Source organism: Electrona antarctica (assembly GCF_951216825.1).
Source record: "Electrona antarctica genome assembly, chromosome: 10".
In the NCBI taxonomy this organism is placed as follows: domain Eukaryota; kingdom Metazoa; phylum Chordata; class Actinopteri; order Myctophiformes; family Myctophidae; genus Electrona; species Electrona antarctica.
Window position 1 is genome coordinate 41,145,005 of NC_136791.1, and position 23,187 is coordinate 41,168,191.

The following is a 23,187-nucleotide window of genomic DNA, read 5'->3' on the forward strand; positions in this document are numbered from 1 at the left end:
GACTGTACTTGCGCGAGGGTACTGTACATAATGTGTGTGCGTGCCGTGTTTATGTGCATGCGTGTATGTATGCACAATCTCAACAATAATCAGCGATCGAATAGAATGTGTATGTGTGTGTGTGTGTGTCAAAAACTGCACAGAATCTGTGTGTATGTGTCTAGGTGTGCATGTCCAACTTTACTGTATGTGTGCGGATGTGCACGTGCAAACATTCAAACATGCAAACATTCAAACATGCAAACATCCCAACTCCCAGTCCCAACTGGGGGCTCCAGGTTTAGGTAGGCGCAAGTGACAAAACACCTTGAAACTGAATGTTTTCACAGCACACACACTCACACTCACATATTCATGCAGGATCAGGCCAACATGGCAAACCAGATATTATCAGTGTGAGCTGCCGTCGTTTTTGGTTTCATTATGATTTCCCCTTTACAAAGCAAGTATGCCTAATCCCCCCTATGTCAGCCCATCAGATGATGTGACTGCCAGAAACACAAATAAACAGCAGAATCCAACTTGTCAAAAAACAGTTATGGTTCTGACTGACAGACTCGTTTGAAACGCACGCTCATGAAAAGTCAAAACTGTCAAGTCCTCTTTTAATCAAACTTAAGGGGATTTTGGGATGACATTGACACTTGCTGCCTGCCTTTGGCAGCCTACATTGCAGGGCAAGTTTGAAACTTAACTGAATTGAAGAGTAAGCGACTGATATTTTTGGACCCACAAAATGTTGGCACGATTAATTTTAGAATATGTCTATACAGATCCAGGCAGCTTGGTTGCTTTAGTTTAGGGCCTAAATTGATGCTGCAACCAGGAACTTTTATTTTAATATATTTCATATATTATTTTAAAGATAATGTTTTATTCATGTTATTTGAACCAATCTGTACCAATTAGTACCAATTATGAAGATAGGTTGAAAATGGGCGAAGTCATCCTTTTAAGATCATATGCGCAACATCTCCAAACAGGAATTGCCTGTTGGAAGAGCGGCAGAAATTAGAGTGACACATTAGAGTCCAGGCCAACCAATTAGTTGAACCGCATTCACCTGGTCTCAGGTATAAATCATAGTCCCCGTCCCCCCCACCGGACACTAGTCCGATACAGATTTTTAGGGCGCACACCACATGGGCTCTATTGCCTAACCATTTGTTGTGTGTCACGCTCCTATGCTCTGTCTGCATTTCCTGTCTATCTCTTCACTGAGGCCCCTTTTCCACCGGTTGGTTCCCAATGGGAACCGGTTCAGTTCTTTTTGGTTTTTAGTCCATGAGCCAGAGCTCCAAAATTGAAACGTTAATTATGAATTGAGTGGGCAAAACCATACCTATATTAGATTGTTATCACCATTAAACTTCCCCAATTGAGTACTTACACGAAGACAATGATCTATTGTATTACAAATTTTACATTTTTAAATATGCAAATGAGGCATTATGTAGGAAAATATGCAAAATAATCGAAAATATGAAAAAGCTACTACTGTGGAAGGGTTATCATATATTAATTTACTTGTATTGATCCAATAACAATTTAATATAGGGTATAGTTTGCCCACCAATTTTGGAGCTCTGGCTCATGGACTAAAAACGAAAAAGAACTGAACCGGTTCCCATTGGGAACCAACCGGTGGAAAAGGGGTCTGAATGTGAATAAAGCACGACAGTGTCAAAAATAAATATTTAAACTAGTCTCCAATCCGACAGGAACAAGAACGACCAGGAGAGGTCTGTATTCCAATGCACAGAGAGTCGTTGTTGAGTTGTAGCTACAGTATAAATCACACAGAATATCATGGTGGGCATGTCATAGTGTATTATCTAGTGGCCACAAACAACATACCTATATCTGACTGTGCCATGCCACCTCTCGTCTTCCATAGAACAGATTATCATTTGTGACTGCAGGTCACATTTATTATGGAAACCGTGCATTTCCCGTCAGTTGGTCACGCCCCCATATATGGTCATGCCTCGTGACATCACGTGATGTCATCAATATTAAGCCCATATATGGAGATCCCTGATGTCATCAATATTGGAAGGCAACTCTACATCTGACCTCAAACCCTTAGATCTCCATATATGGAGCTGACCTGTTCTTGACATTCCATACGTTGATCCTCCCTCATCCTCTTCGATGTCTCCCTTTTGACTGATACCTGTCCATTTAAACTCTAGACAGGCCTGCCCCAATAAGTTATTAGTGCAGCCGTGCCCGGCAGCCGGCGAAAACTAGACTTCTCAACAGGCCCGAGAATTAAGGCACGGCCCTCCCTGGGCCCTCATCAACCCCTGTACACTCAAGACACTGCCCCCGCAGCCACCCATATATGGCCATATGTTGATCTCACCTCATCAAACCCTGTACACTAAAGACACGCTCCATATTTGGCCAGTACAGAATTAATTCCATATGTTGATCTGACCCCCCATGCCAAAGCGCCAGCGCTCGCCCAGCAGTCTGCTGTCACCCAGGCGGATGCGTGCACGCAACCTCGGTCGCTTCTCGCCCTCAGGCGTCTTAAGGCTCATACATAGTCTGGATTTGCGGTGGTTAGGTGACCACCGAACTACAACATGACGTCACGAGCCGTGGTGAAGAGCAAACCACCGCCACCGCCCCAGCCCTTCTCCCTGTTTTTACTCACCACCGCTCAACGTTATTTCAGCTCCGGTGGTCAGCTCACCACCGGAGCGGTGGTCACCTCACCACCGAATATCCAGACTATGAATAGGCCTTTACTGGTATTATAGTCCTCTTGGTATCACATTGGTAAACTTGTACAAGGCACAGGTTATTAGTGGAGCATTGCAGCACCACCAGCAACCACCCAAATTGCTGATGAATCTTGACCAGTTCTTGAGTTGACTTATTCTTCACGTGAAAAACCACTCGCTCTTAGACTTCCCTTTTTTTACACCTTAAACTAAAAGGACCACTTCACCACTTTTCAACCTATCTTCATATAATTGGTCCTCACTAATGTTCATGATCAAATTGCACAGATTTTGTTCTACTCTGTCTGTGTCTCATAGGAGGGGCTGTAGGCAGTTCAGAAACCCGTCTTCCAGTGGCATCATCGTTTATAAGCAGATCTTTTTAAAAACACGAGTTTAAAAAAAAATATATATTTAGATTTGTATTATCGTAAGAACGATGGCTTCCATTATCACAATGCAACTTTTCAGGAATAGAAAGCCTGAAGTTTCTATTAGCTTGGGTTCCCCATCGATGATGTCCTCCTATGAGACTGTAACAGAGTGGTCCTCTGTTACTTATGTTGCACAGCATATTGGCACTTTATTAACTTGCACAGTTGTATTTTGCAGTCATGATTTTATTGTTTAATACTGTTTCCTGTTTAGCTGAGATGGCCACTCAGCCAACGAGTTCCACCTGGGGAAATGCTTGGTGATTAACAAACATGAGGGGCAAGTGCAATGTGGGTTATAGATGCAATATGTTTGGGAAGTGCAATAATGTGGAGTTCTATTGTTGAGGTTTGATTGAATGCCTAACAATTGCCTGTGATGTGTTTCAGTAAGGATTGGGATGGACCATGTCAGGATAGCAGGGGGGGTTAAGATGTGCTGTTGTGATTGCTTATTTATGTTGTAGTGTGAAGGACTTATTATATAACTTGTATAGTTCATGTAGTTCACAGAAACTTGTAACATTTGTATGGGTTAAGGTCATTTATTTATTGTATGCTTATGTATGTATTTATTTATGTATTTACACCCCTGTAAATGGTATAGTCCATTATCATTATCTCCAGCTGGGTATAAAAGGCTGCCATTTTGCCAGTGAACTGAAGTCTGTGCTGGGAGTAGAGAGCTTCCTGTAGTCATGCCAGTTGGTAGTGCTCTTTGGTGAATAACCATACTATTGGTTAACCTTTACCAATGCCTCTGTACTGTTTCTCCAGCCACTAACGCGGTCATTCCTACAGAGTCATAGACTGACTGAGTAGAATTTTGTTTTGGTATTTTATCATGAACATTACCGAGGACCAATTATATGAAGATAGGTTGAAAAGTGGTGAAGTCATCCTTTATATATATTTTCCCCCTAAATACAGCTTTTGTCCCCACACGTCTCAATATTTGCCATTGACAATGAAAGGAGAAATTGGGTCAAGACCTGCTGCCGATTCTACATGTCTTTATTCCAGGGGCCCTCGGAAGCAAGGATTTGAGTTAAAGAATGTTGATGTTCGCTTTCAAAGATTTGTACAAATCATTTACAAAAACAAACATCTACAAGCTTGTATGGCAAGAAGTGACACACTATGAGCTTGTTGCGACGGTAGGTCGTAGATTACTATGAAAACCTGCAAACCTGTCAGTCAGTCCGTCCGTCCGTCCATCACGCCTTGTGACACGTTCCATATATGGCAGTCAGTCCGTCATGCCTCGTGACACGCTCCATATATGATGATCACAACAGTGACCTCATCAAACCCTGGATAGCCATACATGGCGAAGACTGAATCATCAACTAGATATGCATATATGGACCCGGCCAGCAACTCTACATCTGACCTCAAACATCTAACCCTTAGATCTCCATATATGTCCATATATGACCTGTTCTGACATTCCATATGTTGATCCTTCCCCACCCATCCTTCCTCTTCGATGTCTCCCTTTTGACTGATACCTGTCCATTCAAACTCTAGACGGGCCCGCCCAAAAGTTAGTAGGGCAGCCGCGCTCGGCAGCCGGTGAAAACTAGAGTTCTCAATAAGCCCGAAAATGAAGGCCCGGCCCTACCTGGGCCCTAACTGGGCTGGCCTGAGGCCTCGTCTGGCCTTACTAATTAGCATTAAATATGGGCATTCCCAGACCTGTTGTTTCAGCGCTTCTCGCCCTCAGGGCGTCTTACTGGTCTATCTACTATTTTTTAATAGCCAAAGTATAAAATTATGCTTTTCAAATCTAAAATGACACAGATGCTTTCCCAATTTGAATGGGTTAAAGGCCCTTTCAATCACTGAAACACACCCGCAGCCTGATCACTCATGCCAACACCAAGCCCAGCTGTGAACACCTGGCACTCTTCAGTGACACAGGCACACGCCACACGGTAGGGTACCAAAAACATTCTAGTGGACACTGAGACAAAACACTGCCAGGTCGTGGCAGCTGCTTCAAACAGCCCATCTGAATCACACACAGAGGCCTTTTGAGAAGCGAATGGTCTGTGTCCACCTCTTCACTGGCAGATGGAGAGAGACACGGTCACACAAAGCTGATATGGGGGCTTTGGAGATTGACTTGGTTTCAGGCTTTCAGTTTATTTTGTACCACACTATATACCTTGTTTTTCATGTATAAGCAAAAATCATTGAACACATTATTTTCTAAAGGTAAAACAGTGATACAATTGCTACGACATGTAGTTTATTGCTTAGCAAAAAAACATAACTTTTAATTTTATAAATATGTGACTTACAAGCAGTCATAATTTAGAACACGTAGCCCACTGTTTTGCACACTGTCTTGAAAATAAATATTATGGCACAGTACTCACTTTTCAGTTTCACAGAATTTATTTGACTCACACAAAACATGTTTCAGCCTACACAGCCTTCATCAGTGCATAGCTGGCTGTATGGGCCATATGCTCTGAATAATTTAACATCAACATTTTTGTGTGTGAGTGAGGTGAGCTAAATAAATTCAGCAAAAAGTGAGAGGTCATATTTTATGTTTGGATGTGTTTCTTTCATCAGTGTCTCCGGTGCACCCAACCAACCCATAACTTGACTATTCCTTGTCTGCTGAGAAAAGGAATAGCTATATGCTATAATGTACAATTTTCCTTGGAGATGGAGCATACGTAAATACATCACTATTTAATTGAACAAATGTAGAATTGCTAAAATGGCAACAGCAGCAGCAGGGGACTCCGGAGGGACCGAAACGTTGCATTAAAAAGAAAATACAGCAAATACACAGTGTGCGGGTGCATTCTATTCCTTTCATTGATGTCCACTGGCCTACGCACCTGTGCAGACGCCTGATTTCTAGGTGTGCAAAAGCTTTTTCCTACAGTGGATTTGATCTATAAATTACAAGAAAATCCACCTTCATCCAAAGCTATAAAAAGCAAATTACTCCAGGCTGTGGTGTCACAGCACAACACAACACACACTAAAAATGAACTAATCTAATTTGGAAGAGTGTAGGCTATTTCATGGCTAGCCAGCCAGAGGATAGCCTTCATAAAGTGAGGCCACAGCCAGGGGCCAAACAAGAGTAACATCATCTCCCTTGCCTTTGTTCAAGTCATGTAATGAGTCTGTAATGAGGCCTTGTAATATTAATGGCCAAGCTCATCTAACACTATGAGTTCCCATAGGGGTCCTCTCAACCCAGTGCAAGATATGAAAGAGAAACACTTAAAGGTGGAGGTGAAAACTATGATGGCTAAATTGCAGGTCTAAATCTGAAAACACAAGAAAGCATTCTTTAAAGCTTAGGGAATTAACAGGATGTATGTATCTGGACATATCATACTCGAATGAAGAAGCCAGAGGACAATGTTGGAAGTACCGATATCTGGATAAGTATGTTAGTATATCAACTGTACGTTGTGTTCAGAATTGGGGACAACCAAATAAGGAAATAATATTTCCAAGGAAATAATATGTGTATATAATGTAAGTTGTTGCATCAGAGTTTCGGTAGTTTTCAGGAAATTGTGTCAATTATTTTTATATTCAGTAAAGCAGAAACAGGATTAATTACACTCACAGCAGTCGTTATTGACACCAAGGGGGTGTTTGAAACAAAGCATTGGCGGTGCATGGAAGCGGTACAGTATCGCACACCTGCCCCTTCAACTCCAGACAGCTGATCAACCCTACAGTTATATCACAGCCTCTAGTCTAGGGCTATCCATAATCCTACAGCTTGGAGACTATATGGACTGGAGAGAGTATATGTAAATGTAAATATATGTAAATTGTGGCAGCGGTGGCCGAACGGATAGCGGCGCGGTCTAGATACCGGAAGGTTGCCAGTTCGAACCAGCCGTCCGACACGTTAAAATTACCACCGCTGAAATGCCCTTGAACAAGGCATCAACCACTACGATGAAATGTGTTCTATGAGCAGGGCCTGGCTGGAAACAAGTTCTTGAGCTTAGCCCAGATACCCTGGGTAAATATAGATTTCATTTCATTTCATTTCATTTCATTTCATTTGTACATCAATGTCCATTCAATCAACATTTCGTCTGACACGCACGCGCGCGCACGTGTAGCAGTCAGCAGAGTCACTCACAATTAAGTCACAAACCTCAGCCTGATGGTCTAAAAGTCTAATATCTCCCCCGAGTCATGTTGGCTTTCCACGCGGGAGACCCGGGGGTTCGAATCGAATCCCAGGCGTTACACACACACACACACACACACACACACACACACACACACACACACACACAGACTGTGTGGAGAGTTTAAAGTCAACAAAACGTGCATGTCTACCTTAATTATTCCAGTGACGTTGACTGCAAAAGTTGCTTGCTGGAACTGGAACTTAAGATTTGTGTGGCTGAATTTACATTATCTATCCAAATGTGTATTTAGTTGTCAACCAGAGGGCAGAGGCTATATTCATATGCTGGTCAATTTACGTGAACAAGTAGTCGTCGCCAATTTGATGCTGTAGTTTTATCCAGATTCATTCCGGCGATTTGGCGGCTGCATAGTTAGCAAGCTAAGCTAACAATACTACTGCTGGTAGGGGATTGGAGGGTTGTGGTTGCCAAGCAACTACCAACTATACTGAAGCAGACAGTGCGTCAAGTCAAGTTAATACAACTGTAATAAGCTACAGTCTCCTACAGATACTTACTTCCGATTATGTTACTTCCTTGGCAAGGAATCCTTGCTTTCAAAAATAAAAGTTTTATGTTGTTGTTGCTGCTGTTTTCACTGGAGTGTGTACTGTACAATGTACATCATATGAAACAAATGTATAATAAACAGGGAAACATCAGGAATATGGATCACAAAGTTTTCTTTGTTTTGTTTTTGTATTTTGTTTCCATTTTAAATACATCTATAAATGGTGTTATATTGTCTTAACTATGCTAAAGCACCTCGCTTAATCAAATTGTTTCACCTACTATACTAAAACCAAAGATGGTGAGGTGAACGAATCTTTGGTAACGGACCGGGAGGACTCGTAAAACTACAATTCCCAAAGTACTCCCTCTGCGTTCAATCAATACGTAATGACGTTTGACGTAGTCACGTGGGATAAAGTAGTGACTTGATTTTCCCCATATGGTTGCGTGAGAAGTGGGAGAGCTGCCCGAGCTGTCATACGAACATGGTGAGTCTACCGAAAATATTGTTCACATTTAAGTTTTCATTGGTAAAGCATTTTGTAGCTAGTGACTACTCACACATTCACCACAAATGGGCTAAGAAAGAAATCCGTGCTGATTTCTGGAGATTGTTCCTGGAATCTCTCTATAAAAGAAGCCTGTGTAAGCCTTCATTTTGTAAATTAGTTCCCACGTTGGTTTCTTTGGCTGGCTGCCATGATGTATAAAAATCGGATAAACAACTTAAAGTAGTAGTAGTTCTAGCAGCAGTGTAGTACTAGCAGCAGTAGTCACTGTCTATAGCTAACTAGAATGCAACAGGTGAATGAATGAGTGAAGCTGCATGCCTCTGTCTGCAAACGGAACTAAGTAATTTCACACTTAACTCGGTGTACAAAATTTAGTCAAATTGACCTATTTGGTTCCATTTATAAACTCTGTCACAAATGGATCGAAATTGACACTGAGGGTTTTACTGTGTAACATCTCCAGACCAGATAGTGTGACTACTTTTATTTTATTTTATTTTTGGAATGGCAGAGGTGGGATGAAAGGATTTCAATGAATGGAAAAGATACCAAGTTACTTTATAAATACATCAGCCTGTTATGTAATGGAAGAAAGTTTCTAAGCAGTACTCTTGCTATGCAGAGTGTGCTATTTTTGAACTTGTCTTGCCTTACCCCATGTGGGACAACTTGTGTCCCAAAAACGGGTCGGGGACCCACATCTAGTCACATGTGTCCTGAATGTTAGTACTACTAATTAACTGTTCTACTCCCTTTTGTCTTTCAGTCTGATCCTATTAGAGTTCTGGTGACCGGTGCTGCCGGGCAGATTGCCTATTCACTGCTGTTCAGCATTGCCAAGGGAGATGTGTTTGGCAAAGAGCAGGTAAAGAAGGGCTTACAGTATACACACGCTGATCTCGTTAGGGAAGTGTAATGGCAGCGTTGGAGATATTGCCAGTCCCCATATAAAATGACTTAGAATTTATCCAGTTGACCTGGTAATTTTGATTGAATCTACCCGTTATCAATAGGTGATTAAACTGTGCATGGTTAATTCATAGACTCATGTCAGGCTTAGGTTTGACCTTGAATTCAATGAAATGGATCCGGTGCTTAGGGCAACTCTTAAAACCACATGATCCATCTGGCCTGTGTCGAAGCAGCCAGTCACCCCCATGGCTTAGGCTGTCAGTCAGACTGTTCTGTCATCTCAAATGAAATAATCCTTTGTCATGTCTGTCTGCATGTCATGATATGTTGAAACTTGAAAGGTAATTTCAGTTTAGTGTAGCATGTTCTTTTGATCCCCATGATCTGTCTTCAAACATTCACCCCCTTCCATCGCTCCCTCTGTCCTTCAGCCAATCACTTTGCTCCTGCTGGACATTACACCCATGCTGCCAGTTCTGGAGGGTGTCGTCATGGAGCTGCAGGACTGTGCCCTCCCACTTCTGAGAGGTACCCACGATGCTGACCAAGTGACATTTCAGCAAACGGTGCTGTCCTCCTGGACTGGTGTACCTTTATTTACCCAGGGGAGATTCGCTGAGAACCAATTATCTTTTTCAGGAGCGCATTGCTTTACACAGACACACATTAAAACCCAGGAGCTGACCAGTACAACCACAGTCTTATAGCTCCACTGGGGTTCGTTGGGGGTTCAGTGCCTTGCTCAAGGGCACTTCAGCGAGGTTGGGGGAGGGGTCAGTGGTGATTTTGCCACCCAGATTTTTCCCGTCGGTCCGGGGAATCAAACCGGGAACCTTTTTGGTTACAAACTCGCTCCTCTAGCCTTTATTTATTCTGCATTTTTTGGGGTGGAAGTTGTGGGATTTTGGCGGAAGTACAGCTCAAGGACATGACGTTGGTGCTTTACAAATCGTTTTACATTCTCCGTGAATTGTGATTGGTTAAAAATATTGTATATTTTAAACGGAAATATATCTGACGGATGTCTCTGCCTTAGGTTGTGACCAGGGTTTTCTCAGAGGCAGCAGACCCAAGACTTAGAATATTTTCCATGCTGTATTGATGTGGTACCATTAGGAGATACAACAGGAAAACGTTGCTCAAAAATAACAATTATTTAATTCTACATTCTCTAATTGTGTAGAGAATGCTCTTGAGAGCGTAAAATTAAACCAAATGGTTTCCATTTTAAAACCATTTAATTTTACGCTCAAGAGTTAAAGATTTATAAGGGTGCATTTGGTTACCAGCTCCATCATTTTGCTGTGATCCACTGGTGGTCCCTGGACCACTGGTTGAAAAACACTGGTTTGTGTTGTTATGTAAATGGCAAATTCACAGATAAAAAAAACAGTACTGTAAATGGAAAGAGCTGTCTCTTGATGTCCAAATAACGGCTCAGTCTTTGTGTGTCTTTACGGTAATCAGTGTCACAGCTCTAGTCGTGACTCGTGAGGCGCCATGACGTGCCATCTCCATTGTGACCTGGAATTTTTCCTTTGAAACAGTGCTTGTCCTTTGCTTTGTTTGGGGTGGGCTGTGAGAGGCCCCTGTATTATCTGACAGTGCTGGGAAAGACAATGTTCTATGTTTGAGGTGAGCCCTACAATATAGTAGCTCTGCTGCTGCTCACACATGGGATCCGTGGCCAAAACAGACATTTTCAACAAGGTCCATAACACAACAGCATATTCTGGAATATTATTTTAACTCTGACTCATTAAATTAACTCTTGAGTCGCAGTTAAATTAACACTTTAATTCATATACAGTATTTATTTAGTATAGGAGTGATTTTAAAAGTGCTGTTTAAAAATATTTTGTCAGACCAGAACATACATGGAGAGCTTGTGTAGAAATATGAATAACTAGGGTGTAACATTTGGTTACAAGGCTAGTTGAATATAACAAGGCAAATGAGTGTTTGGACAAAATTTGTCAGAACAGCAGCCAACTATATTAGCAAACAACAACCTTTGGTTGATCTGGTTCAGGACCCGCCACCCTCCCATTTAGTCCCCTTTGTCCCAAGTAATCCACCCGTATTGTCAAACTATGACTATGAACCTGATTGTACATTATACACATCTAGTCTTCAAACCTCCATAAACGATAGTATGTTGTGTTGTCTCATGAAGTTTTCTATATTGTAACTGTTGAGAGCATAATCCTGTGTGCTTCACAGTAAATGCATACAATTTAACACCCATGGGTTTATTTGAAATGTCTCATTTGAATCAACAACTTGGATGTACATCTTGTTTATACTGCTAAAATGGCAGCTAATTTTTAGCCTTTTTTATTTTTTTTAACTGCAATCCCCTCTTCTCTTCTCCCAACAGAGGTCGTTTGCACGGACCAGGAAGAGGTAGCTTTCAAGGACCTGGATGCTGCCATCTTGGTGGGTTCCATGCCCAGGAGGGAGGGCATGGAGAGGAAAGACCTGCTTAAGGCCAATGTGGCCATCTTCAAGAGCCAGGGAGTAGCGCTGGAGAAGTACGCTAAGAAAACCGTCAAGGTAAACGACATAGGATGCTTGTGTCGTGCTAAAGCTTCAGTCGAAATCCAGCATTAATTTTAAAGCAGCATGGGTATATCTGCATCACGATAGGGGAGAAGTAGTTCACAGACAAGATCACACTTTCTCCAGTAGAAAGTTACAACGCGGTGTTGTTAACAACTTGAACCCCACCAGTGGTCAGACTAGGCTCCCTCCTTTACTCCTCTAGACCAAATCTTTGCTAAGAATAGCTTGCCATTTTTGCTGAATCTTTGCCCCCAGAATAGGGACACTATGGTTCATATGGTTATATATGCTGGAAGACAGAATGACGGAAGGAATTCTGGAAACCCAGAATGTGTACGCTCTATGGTTGTACTTCACCAATGGAACATCTGGTAGTGTCTGCCCCTTAGACGGTCTATATTAGGTCCTGGGGACAAAAGAATTGTCTGGGATAAATGTTGAAATGAACAGTAACTCCTGTCATGCGCACACATCCCATGAAAGGCCCATTGCAATTTATAGTCAGCCGAGTGCTGACTAGCCATGTGATGGAACAACTGGAGTCAATTCAGACTGCGTGTCCGTACATAATGTGTACCGTTGTGTGCAGGGTTTAAGCAGTTGTACAACTCTCTGCGCCAGGCTTATAATAAGCCTGGCATGGTGCCTTCCTAGGAAGGACTGGTGACATATTAAACCTGACATAATACGGGTCTTCACTTTCTATGCTGACTTTAACCTTGGTATGTGGTACATTATGTTGGGAGCTGTCTTACTGACAGGATAGTTTGTGTGCGAGTGCCGAGTGGGACACTATCTCACACATGGATAGTAGATACTAGAGCTGTCAACCGAGCTGGACATTTTCAGTTATTATAATTCATGTAATGTTGGAACTGGTCAGTAGTACCATGATATCCACAAGAGGACACTGCCGATTGTGAATTCTCCCACCCTGCCTATATTCCTGTTCCAGTGACCTTGACTGGTAGGAGGAGAGCTTGTCTGCTTGGTAGAGGCCGGTTTATTGGGGTTTGTGCGCTTTTCCGACCAGTCATTGGTCCGACATGCGAAAAACGACCGGTTAAGGTTGGCGAACATGCGTTAAGGTTGGTGACCGGATTAAGGTTGGCGAACAGTTGAAGTAGGTTGTCATTTGGCAAGTTTTCCACTCAAGGCCTACTATCACCTACTGTGGCTCAATCCTTGTGTTCCTGTTACTGTTTATTTGGTTATGAATCAACAAAGTGAGGACATGAGATGCTTTTCTGTCACAGAATGAGACCCATGCTAAACGATGCAACCTAGACTAGAGGTGCATAGTTGAGCTGTGTGGAGCTGGAACATGTTTGTTTTGCTGTTTTAACACCCTCTGGTGGACACATTTGGCAGCCAGAGTAAGTGACAATAATATTATTACCAAAATACCCATAGTATACAGCCTCATTAATGTGGTTTTGCACTTGAGCTTCATGTGGCTCTACTAATAAAATGCAAGTATTAATAAAACAACATACACAGCAACAACAACCCACTGGATGTTTTTCTTCACACCACAAACAACGTGAACAATGTTTTGACTCATGGTGGTGTTGGCTGTAATTGTGATAATCTGATAGTCTGTCAAGCAAGTTCCTAGGAAGGAATGTAACTCATCCAATGAGCAGAACTCCTCCGGTGATGGTCACAAGGGAACAATTATTTCTACTAGAAGTGTGCGTGCGTGCGTGCGTGCATGCGTGTGCATGCGTGCGCGTGTCCGTGACAAGGGAAAAATCTTTTCTACTATAAGATTGTGTGTGTGTGTGTCGTAGGTTCTGGTTGTAGGAAACCCAGCCAACACCAACTGTCTGATTGCAGCAAAGTCTGCTCCCTCCATCCCCAAGGAGAACTTCTCCTGCCTCACCCGTCTGGACCACAACAGGGCTCGCTCCCAGGTCTGTCTGTGCTACATCACTTTCTTATGCTATCACGTTTAACAAAAGAAATGATCTAAAATGTAAATGCATGCTTTTCCTCTTTTTGTCCTGTAGGTGGCGATGCGCTGTGGCGTGCCTGCCACCCATGTGAAGAACGTGATAATCTGGGGTAACCACTCAAACACACAGTACCCTGATGTTCACCACTGCAAGGTCAAAATGGCCGGCAATGACCTGGCCTGCTTCGATGCTGTCAAAGATGATGCCTGGCTCAAAGGAGACTTCATTTCTGTGAGTTGGAACATGATCCATGTTATCTAGTTATCATGGGCAAGGGAACTGCTCTGACACTCCTACAGCAATCCAATTCAAAGGAGCTTTATTGGCATGGGAAAACATACTTTTACATTGCCAAAGCAAGTGTCACAATACAATAAAAACAGTTGAAAATGGGGAAAGTATATACAGTTGGAGGGGGTACAGCATTTTGCAATCCACTGTTTCATGCTCTCTCTCTTGCGCACACATTAAAGGAATAGTTCAGGGCATCTGGGTGGATCAGGGCTAAAGTTCCTGCCCACCACCATGTAGATGGACTAGGGTTTGAAACCATACATATAAAAATGATTACATAGTAATATTTGTCAGGTGAAAGAAGCGCTGTCTCTGGTGTTCTTGTGTTTTTTTTCTCCCCCCCGTAACGTGTATGTTTCTGTGTCAGAACGTTCTTTTATGTTCCTAAACCGATTATATGAAAAGGTCTCAATTGTTCAGAAATAATGTTTGTTCACGAGCTGGTCCAGCCGGCTCCATTCACTGCCATGTATTCATGGAACTTCCAGTGTGAGATTTGCCTCCCATGAATGCGTCCATGAAAGTGTCATGGTGCGTACCATGACGTCAGCGGTGTCTGTTCCTTCTGTAAGCTTCCTTGGACAAGTCCTAGACAAGTTATGTATGGGGTCAACTGGTCTGTATCAGCCAGTAAATGATAATAATAAATTGGCTATCCCTTCACATGTGAAGTCCTTCACATGTGCTTATCAGAGAGAGTACTGTTACACTGGTCATATTGCTTTAGATTATCTTCACTACTTTATTTTAGTCTTTATTTACTCTTTGCTGTCACCACTTATGATGTCATACTGAACTACATGTTGCCCTTTCTGTCCACTTAAAATTTAATTTAATAAAGAGATTTGTAAAAATCTGTGTCCCCAAAAAGTTCAAAATGCAACTTAAAAAACTGGCCACTTGTTACGATAGACGTATCGCTGTATTGGACAAGGCACGACATAACAAAACATTTTATTATGCCAAAATAAAATATGCCTACTCTCCTCTTCCTGTCTTCCAGACAGTGCAGCAGAGGGGAGCTGCAGTCATTAAGGCAAGGAAGCTCTCCAGCGCCATGTCTGCAGCCAAGGCCATCTGTGATCACATGAGGGACATCTGGTCTGGGACCGCTGAGGTAAACGCCTGAAAATGGTGCTGAAAATCAGGTTCCATTGCTTTGGATTTCCTGAAACTGTCTACATTCTCTATTTCTAACATGAGAATGGCCCAGTATTCAACACACGTACCAGGGTGTGAGGTGTCTTTACTCAACTGTAGTGTTTTCCCTTCTCTTTGACATTCAGGGCGAGTTCATCTCCATGGGTGTCTACTCCACTGGCAACTGCTATGGAGTTCCTGAGGACCTCATCTATTCATTCCCAGTCCAGATCAAGGTGGGACTTAGTTAATGCTGTTATAACAGCCATGTTAGCACCATGCTACTGTTGGATTGTTTTGAGCTTAGCTGATAGATAACTACTGTAGTAAGTGTGTCTCCCCAGGTGTTGTATTTGGCCACTGGCCAGTGATAGTTTGGATGGGTAAAATTTTACGTATGTGAAAATGTATGTTTTTATTACAATGTTCCCTGATCGGGGGAATGTTTTGGCCGATATCGATATCCGATATAATTAATTGCTGTTATGGCCGATAACCGATATTACTGATGTCGACCTTTTATATTTAATATTGTGAGCTTGTAGATCTGTTCAAGCTGTTACTTTGGGCTTTTTTATCTGTAAAGACAGACCGATTAATCGGACCGATTGATTAATTGAACCGATGCGATTAATCTAAAAACAACTAAAATCGGCCGATACCGATGTGTTTGCAGATTAATCTCCCATCACTAGAAAATTGTGTGTGTGTGTGTGTGGATATATATATATATATATATATATATATATATATATATATATATATATATATATATATATATCTCTCTCAATGGGTTTCAGCATACCTTGCTGTAACTTAACACCTTGCTTTAGAATCGGGTTGGGGTTACTCTCCAGGTTTATCTGAAACCCTAGAAGTGCATTTACTATTTACCAAGTGAAAAGTTAACAATTTTCACTTCTGTGTGAGTGTACATTAAACATGACCATAAGGAATACATTTTGTCTTGTTTTTTTTTATCAGGACAAGTCCTGGAAGTTTGTGGAAGGCCTGGTCATCAATGACTTCTCCCGAGGCAAGATGGAGGCCACAGCCACAGAGCTAATAGAGGAGAGGGACACAGCTGTGACCTTCCTGGGGGTGTGACTAGACCCAGTAGCAGGTGCCACCATCATCCAGCACTTAGACACCACTAAACCTCCAGACGCACGCCTATGACACTCCACCCCTCCTCCTTGTGTGTGTGTGTGTGTGTGTGTGTGTGTGTGTGTGTGCGAGCGACTGTGTGTGCGCACAAGAGTGTGGTTGTGTGAGTCCACAATGATCTGTTACAAACTATCTTCAAACAAACCCTTTCTGCTAAAACAACCCTCTTAAACTAAGTTGGAGTATTGTTACAGTCAATGCACTATGTCTACAGTCACTGAAACAGTTAATTGTATAAACAATAAAAGATCAGTTAATGTACTTGTTATTTTTGTAGTCAAAGTTAAATGTTTACAAGGTTGAATAAAGGCAAAGTCTGTAATTTAAATAACAACTGTATTACGTATTGGTTTTTTTTTTGGGGGGGGGGGGGTCATTTGCACTTTTGCATGTATCAGCTTGTATTGCATTGCATGTATTAGACAAGGGTAAAGATGGGAAACCAAGGTGAGACAATGCCGGAGGTCTGATTTAAATCCAGGTCATCACACCCAACTCGCCCCTTATTTCCACACTTACTTCAGTTGAGATAACATGTTAGTTTATACCTGGATTTGCCATTAGCTGCAACATAATAATTCCACCACATGAGGGCAGCACAGTCCAACAAGGTTTTTTGCAGAAACATATGGGGTAGTTGTTGTTATGTAACCACGTTTGTTATTGTGTCTGACTGAACCATAGTGTTTCTATGAACATAGTACTAGTGAATGATGATGACCTGGCCCAGGGAGTGGGGGGGAAGCTTGTATGGTCATGACAGCCATTTGCAGGCAGCTCTCGCATAAAGGCATAGGCCTACATGTGTCTTTTCTGCAATTTGTGCGTGTGCGCACAACCCTACATTGCCTCACAGAGCCGTAGCGTTTACTCATGCAGTAGAAAGCATGTATTCCTAGTAGTAGTTACACACAACGACGATTTGAAGATGCTTTATGATTGATTTCTTACCAGTACGGAAGTACCAGTGTACCACTACCAAGCTTTGGGGTTGGACCAGGAGGACGTGACAGAACTCTATTGGTCCTCTGGTCAACTTTAGGCGTCACCTCTAAAAAGCAACGTTCTCATTGGCTAAAAACACTCCCACGCTTCCCAATTCGTTCCTGTTTGTGTTGACTTTTTAATGCATGCATCTTTACCTAAACTATTATAGTCTCGTGTATTGTTGTGCTCATGTGCTGCTTTACATTATTAAAAAGATTAATGCTGAATGAAAATAGAAGTGCGAACATTGAATAAAACTACACAATACATTTAGCTGTGGTCCAAGGCCAGCCCTCTACGACTTTCTTCCGACAGCATCCTCCGACACACAGTAAGAGCAGCAGCATTACAACAGAATATGCACAAAATGTCCTTTTATTGTTGTGTTTCTTTCTTTATTGGTCGTTTGCCCCCTATCACCATCCCATACTGCAAAATGCGACGAGTGTCGTCTTGCACGCACATTTCAATAGCATAACACGCCATCCTCCTTATCTGCGTGGCATTCTAAGGACATAATGCATCGCTCAAAATCGATAGTATTATGAATACCACATCTTAATCATCGACACAGTATCTACGGCGACGATGCTGCTGACGGCGATTTGCAGTTGCACATGCACGGTGATCTGATCTATCGTGTTTGAGAAGGTGTACAGTACAGCAGATATCTGGATCCATCATTATTCGTCGGGAACATCGTGTAATGTAACCAGCATCATTCATTTGACCAGCAGCTCTGAAAGTTGCGGGTCAGACGCGATCTTTAATGTATCCATGTGTAACTGAGGTTATGCGCACTATCTATGGCAAACCAAAATGGATTTGTGGGTCCCGCTCGGTTACAGTTATAAGACGTTGAGACGTGATGGGGGCGAGGCATTAATAAGAGATGGACTTGAATAAGTTGGGAGTCACGCAAAGAACGGTGACGTCACGTGCATTGCTCTATCTGGAAAAGAGGCAGACCCCGAAAGCAATAAAAACCATAGACCAGATCTGTTTAAAGCCGCATATGTAAGGGACAACATTTGGCTCACAGTCAGCCATACACAGAGGTGAAGCTGAACGTGATCCGATGAAGGTGTCCCTGTTTTTTCTTGGATGGGAAGGTGGTCAAAGGCAGCCAAGGGATGTTTAATTCATAGGGGCTCAACACCGCAGCGCTGGTTTTCAGAAGAATGAATGGTCGTCTCGCCTGGGAATTTTACCTCAAGAAAGTTGTCTATTCTTAAGGAATGTACTGAACTAAATGTCGTTCTCGTACCCCTCTGGGAGATTTCAATGAAACGTTGATTGCTTGTTGGATTTACAGTTATCTACACAACTGTTTGGGGGGATCGACTTAACAATTGAAACATGGCACTTTATGTAGAAGGTAAGCGATCTTGGGGATGTAGAAGCTTACTGTGTACTTACTGACCTTTCACTTACAAGTGTTCAGTTTCATTGATGTGTGTGTATAGCGTGTATAGTTAGGAGATAACTTCCTTCACCGATATACTAGTACTACAACATTCAGAGGTCTTGTTCTAAGTTGTAGACATGTCATTACTTCTGGCAGGGTAGTAATTCCATATGTCATGTGCAGCTCAATGGGTAGAGGATGACACTTATTACTTGTTAGGGTTCAAGACAATTTCCTCTCTTGCTCAATGGCTCTATGGTGGTCTATAATCCATAGTTCAATTATAGCCTTTGATCAAGACTATCATAGATGTCATTTAATTTTAATCGTTTTTTACATTTGCATATAGATGCAAAAGTAAAAATCAGACTCTATAAAATACATCTATGATTGTCTTGATCCAAGGCTAGTTCAATTAGGATACCACAGGACTACTGTGGTAGCCTGGGGTCATTGATTCCTCCTGTGTAGCTCTTTGGGTATAGTTTAAGATTTCATCTCCCACTAAGACAACAACAAATGTATAGGCTATTCATGGTACTTACTTACCGGTAGTTATTTTCATAATTGCACAATTGATTTATGCATCAGAAACCCCCCTTATGACTTTGATACTTTGATGCTTAGTAGCCACAACCACACAGTGAAACATGTGTTATGTCATGTCACATTATGGTTGTGTTTATTTTACAATATGTTATATTCCATTACAATCTGTACACAAAGTATCTCAATCAGACTGGCTTTACAGAGAAGTTAATGGACCCAAGTTTATTTCCTCATCAACCACTGTATCAGGTGGATGAAGAGGTTAAAGTCTGCTGGTTTATGTCTTGGTTTTGTTTCATCATGTACAGTATGCCATATTCCGTACTATGTTAATGAATACCTGTAATATAGAAGAGGTGAGATAAGGGTCTGTCAGGCAGAACAATTACACCTGCTGTAATCAATTAACTGCTCTTGCGTATCTTATGTTTGCATAGCTGTGATGCAGCCTGACTACAGCACGGATAGTAAAAGTGAAATGAAATGTTTCAAAATTGCAGATGTGCTAGTATGCTGCTACAATTACTTTGCAAAGTAAAGCTCCACAATTATGACCTAACTGTATACTGCAGTCACGGTGTATGATATTGCTGATATCCTCCTATTTTATTCCACTCTGCCCTCCCACCCATACAAATAAAAAAGTATTGCACATGACATAGGTCCAGTCCTACTCCTATTCCAAATGTCCTGAATTGGCATTGTGTGGAGAATGTAGACCTGATGGTGGTGCTACAGCAACTATGTAAAGTTAAACATTTTGAAAATTCATATGTACATAAGTCCCAACCAATTGAGCAAATATTTATAGCCAAGTTCCACGCACATCGTTCCAACAGTGCCGGAAATTTGCTGTTCGTAGACACACGCGCACGCACGCACGTGTGTGCACACAGATGGACAGACGGAGAGGGGCGAAAATACTGTCCATACTTCATGCCAACACGTTAAAGGGTTGTGCAAGCTAATACACGTTTATTCCTGGAATCCTGTCTGTTAAAACCAGTGGCCTAATATGATACCTAAATTACTTTTGTGCTAGTTTCGCTCAAAATCTCCCCCATTCCCAGAGGCCCTAATTATGATGAAGCCATGTTGTTGGAGGCTAACAAGAGTCTTTCTTGTCCTCTTGGCATACTGTGTCGGTAAAGTATTTGTTCCTGCTAACTCGCTTGTTCGACTTGGCTGCCAGGATCATGGATTTGATCGCGTATGTTTCTCTGGTACTCTCACCATGCCGCTGGCTAATGACAAGTCCCTCTTCCTAGAAATCGGCCTGCTTGCTGAGCGACCAGAAGCCCAAACAGACAGAAGTGTTCAAATAGCAGGGCACCATACTCACAGTTAGCTATGTAATGACTCTCTCTCGGTCTATGTCTCTCTCCCCTCCTCCTGTTTCCTGCACCTCCCTCACTATCTGTCTGTTTCTCTGGTTTCAGTAATATTGTTTTTTGAGCCTCTCCTATATCCAGCTTTTGGTGTCTGTACTTTGTCCTAAACAAACATTTAATTCCCATTGACAATGAATGGAGAATTTTACGTCATAGTGTCTGCGCAAATAGACATAGGGCAGTATTATGCGTGTCTTAAGTACCAGGTCTTATGACTTAACTTAAGACCCGGAGGCATGGTCAATGCTGTTTGGCCACTCAGAATAGCCAAGTGGCATTGATCACGCCTCCAGGTCTTAAGTTAAGTAATAAGACCTGGTACTTAAGACACGCATAATACTGCCCATAGTGTCTATTTTACGTCAATCGTTATGCTATCGTTATGCGATTGTTATGCGATCAAACAAGGTTTGCTGCTTTAAGTATTTCATAATAAACACAAAACGGGCCACAACCCAAGACACACACAGGTGTTGCCAGAAACAAACAAACGGGTCTATCGGGTCGCAACTGGAATGAGAAGTGAACTTTGCCACGTTCGACAAGGCAACTCGCTCGCTTTAGCTCGCTCTGTGGTGTCTCTCGTGGCTCAAGTTCGTTTGAGACGGCATCCCTCCGTCGCGGTCTAAAACTATAGGGTGAAAGTCCCTCCCTTCATGGTGCAGAAAACGGTGTCGCGTCTGGGAAGGAGGAGGGAAAGTCGACATTCAAAAATATGGAGCTCAACCATTCTGTTTCCTCTCCAGCTCTGAGTAAAAGCGTGGCCAACGGCGGGATGTCTCAGTTCCAGGAAGTAATGCGGCAACAGCTGGAGAGCTCTATGGACGCCGAACTGGAGAAGCTACTGGACACAACATCAGGGGCCGAAAGGGAGGTATGTATAGACACGGCACGGACGCACGCACGCAACTATAAAAAATATATATATACTTTTTGAAGTATTTATCTCAAATGTTATAATGGAAGTCAATTTGGAAGTCAATTTGGCTGATCAAGTCTGATCAGGCTGAAAAGTGATGGCACAGATATCTATTTCAAGACTATTTTGACAGTGCAGCGCTCAACACAGTAACTAACAGGTCACCATCAAATATGGGGCTTCCAATGCACTGAGCATGCAGCCGTACACCATTTCAATCAAATTCCATTCAAATTCAACACAATTCACTCATGTTAACAATGTAGATGACATTTCTGAGGGACTCAGAAGCCGCATCGTCTCTGGCATGCTTTAATTTGTGGTATAAATAAAGGAGAAAATAACTTGGAATGAGCGAGTTATTAAGTTTATAAGTTGATAATATGTCAAGATATCGCAGATGTGCCTCACATTATTAATACTGCTAGATGGTCGCACTTTCACTTTTCATCAGCAGAAAATAGTTTGTCTCCTCCTATCTGCTATCATCACAATCATTCCCGGGATTCCTTCAAAATAGGAGCTCTGGGGTGACGGAAAGACATGCCCCCCCCCCCGGTCTCGATTTTATTATATCGCTAGAAGCTCAAAAAAGCGTTCATATTTTGAACGAGAGGCGGATGAGGAGCAAAAATGAAGCGCTAGTATATCCATCAGATCAAAACCACGGAGAGCGGTAATCCATGGCTGGTAATCCAGTCTGGCAGTGTGCCGCGGGTTCGACTCCCGATCCCGACGGACTTTACTGCATGTCTTCCCCCCCATCTCTCTCCCCATTTCCTGTCAGCCTACTGTCTGTCCCTCCATCAAATATATAAAAATAAAGGTGAAAGCCAAAAAAAAAAAAAAAACACGGAGAGAGCCCTGCATTAGGAGAGACGAGGCATTCTTTCTAGCCGCTTCGATTGGATTCCCTATGACGTTTCCAGACGTCCTACGGATGGAATGTATTAACATTGGTCCGGTTGCTATGCAACGCTTCCGTCACCACCAGCTATGGGACGTTCAAACCTTTCTCCGTTTACCTCAATTCAAAGCAGGATTTTCAAACCTCCATAAGTGGGTATTTTGGAGACCTGTCCTTGGTGGATCTTCTGCCATCCAAAGTTCGGATGTCATTTGTGACTTTGTACCGCATCGCTCCCGACATTGTAAACGTTTCTGACGACAGGTAAACAGTGTGCGCTTACGCTAATGATAGCAAAGTGTGTGTGTGTGGCGCGGGGGGGGGCAGGCAAACTCCTTCTCTTAATGTGAACGCTGATGGTGGCACGTGGAACTGGGATTTATGCTAACAGCTAGCCGCAATAAAAGAGTTAATTAAGGGAATGAGACGCTCTGATCTAATTTAAGTTATGCCCAAAACCCATGACTAATTCACAGACATTACCCATTTAGGACTGAGGCCGATTCTAAAAATTCTAGGCCGATTCTAAAGCCTGACCTAAGTTTTCTGAAAAAATATCAAATCAAATATTTATTCAAAAATGATATGTTGCTATACACT

General features: G+C 42.3%; 3 protein-coding genes across 4 annotated transcripts in view; 2 read left to right on the top strand and 1 right to left on the bottom strand.

Annotated features, from left to right (window-relative positions):
• Window positions 1–7,722, bottom strand: part of wdpcp (WD repeat containing planar cell polarity effector) — a 112,689-nt gene extending 104,967 nt beyond the window's left edge. Inside the window, exon 1 of the mRNA XM_079513288.1 lies at window positions 7,514–7,722. The gene's annotated coding sequence lies outside the window, so the exon portion shown is untranslated. The remainder of the gene's footprint in view (window positions 1–7,513) is intronic.
• A 537-nt stretch (window positions 7,723–8,259) lies between these two features.
• mdh1ab (malate dehydrogenase 1Ab, NAD (soluble)) lies at window positions 8,260–16,760 on the top strand. The gene is made up of 9 exons (XM_079513295.1): window positions 8,260–8,366; window positions 9,157–9,255; window positions 9,734–9,830; window positions 11,683–11,858; window positions 13,661–13,783; window positions 13,880–14,056; window positions 15,123–15,236; window positions 15,406–15,495; window positions 16,244–16,760. Exons 1-9 carry the CDS (start codon window positions 8,364–8,366, stop codon window positions 16,364–16,366), a joined length of 1,002 nt encoding a protein of 333 aa, XP_079369421.1. The 5' UTR covers window positions 8,260–8,363; the 3' UTR covers window positions 16,367–16,760.
• A 1,684-nt stretch (window positions 16,761–18,444) lies between these two features.
• ugp2b (UDP-glucose pyrophosphorylase 2b) overlaps window positions 18,445–23,187 on the top strand; it is a 48,735-nt gene continuing 43,992 nt past the window's right edge. For both annotated transcript variants that reach the window (XR_013791043.1, XM_079513289.1), the window contains exons 1-2: window positions 18,445–18,791; window positions 21,508–21,635. Coding sequence is in view for 1 of the 2 variants with exons in the window: in XM_079513289.1 (XP_079369415.1) it covers window positions 18,773–18,791; window positions 21,508–21,635 (147 nt within the window). In the remaining variant the exon portion in view is untranslated. The remainder of the gene's footprint in view (window positions 18,792–21,507; window positions 21,636–23,187) is intronic.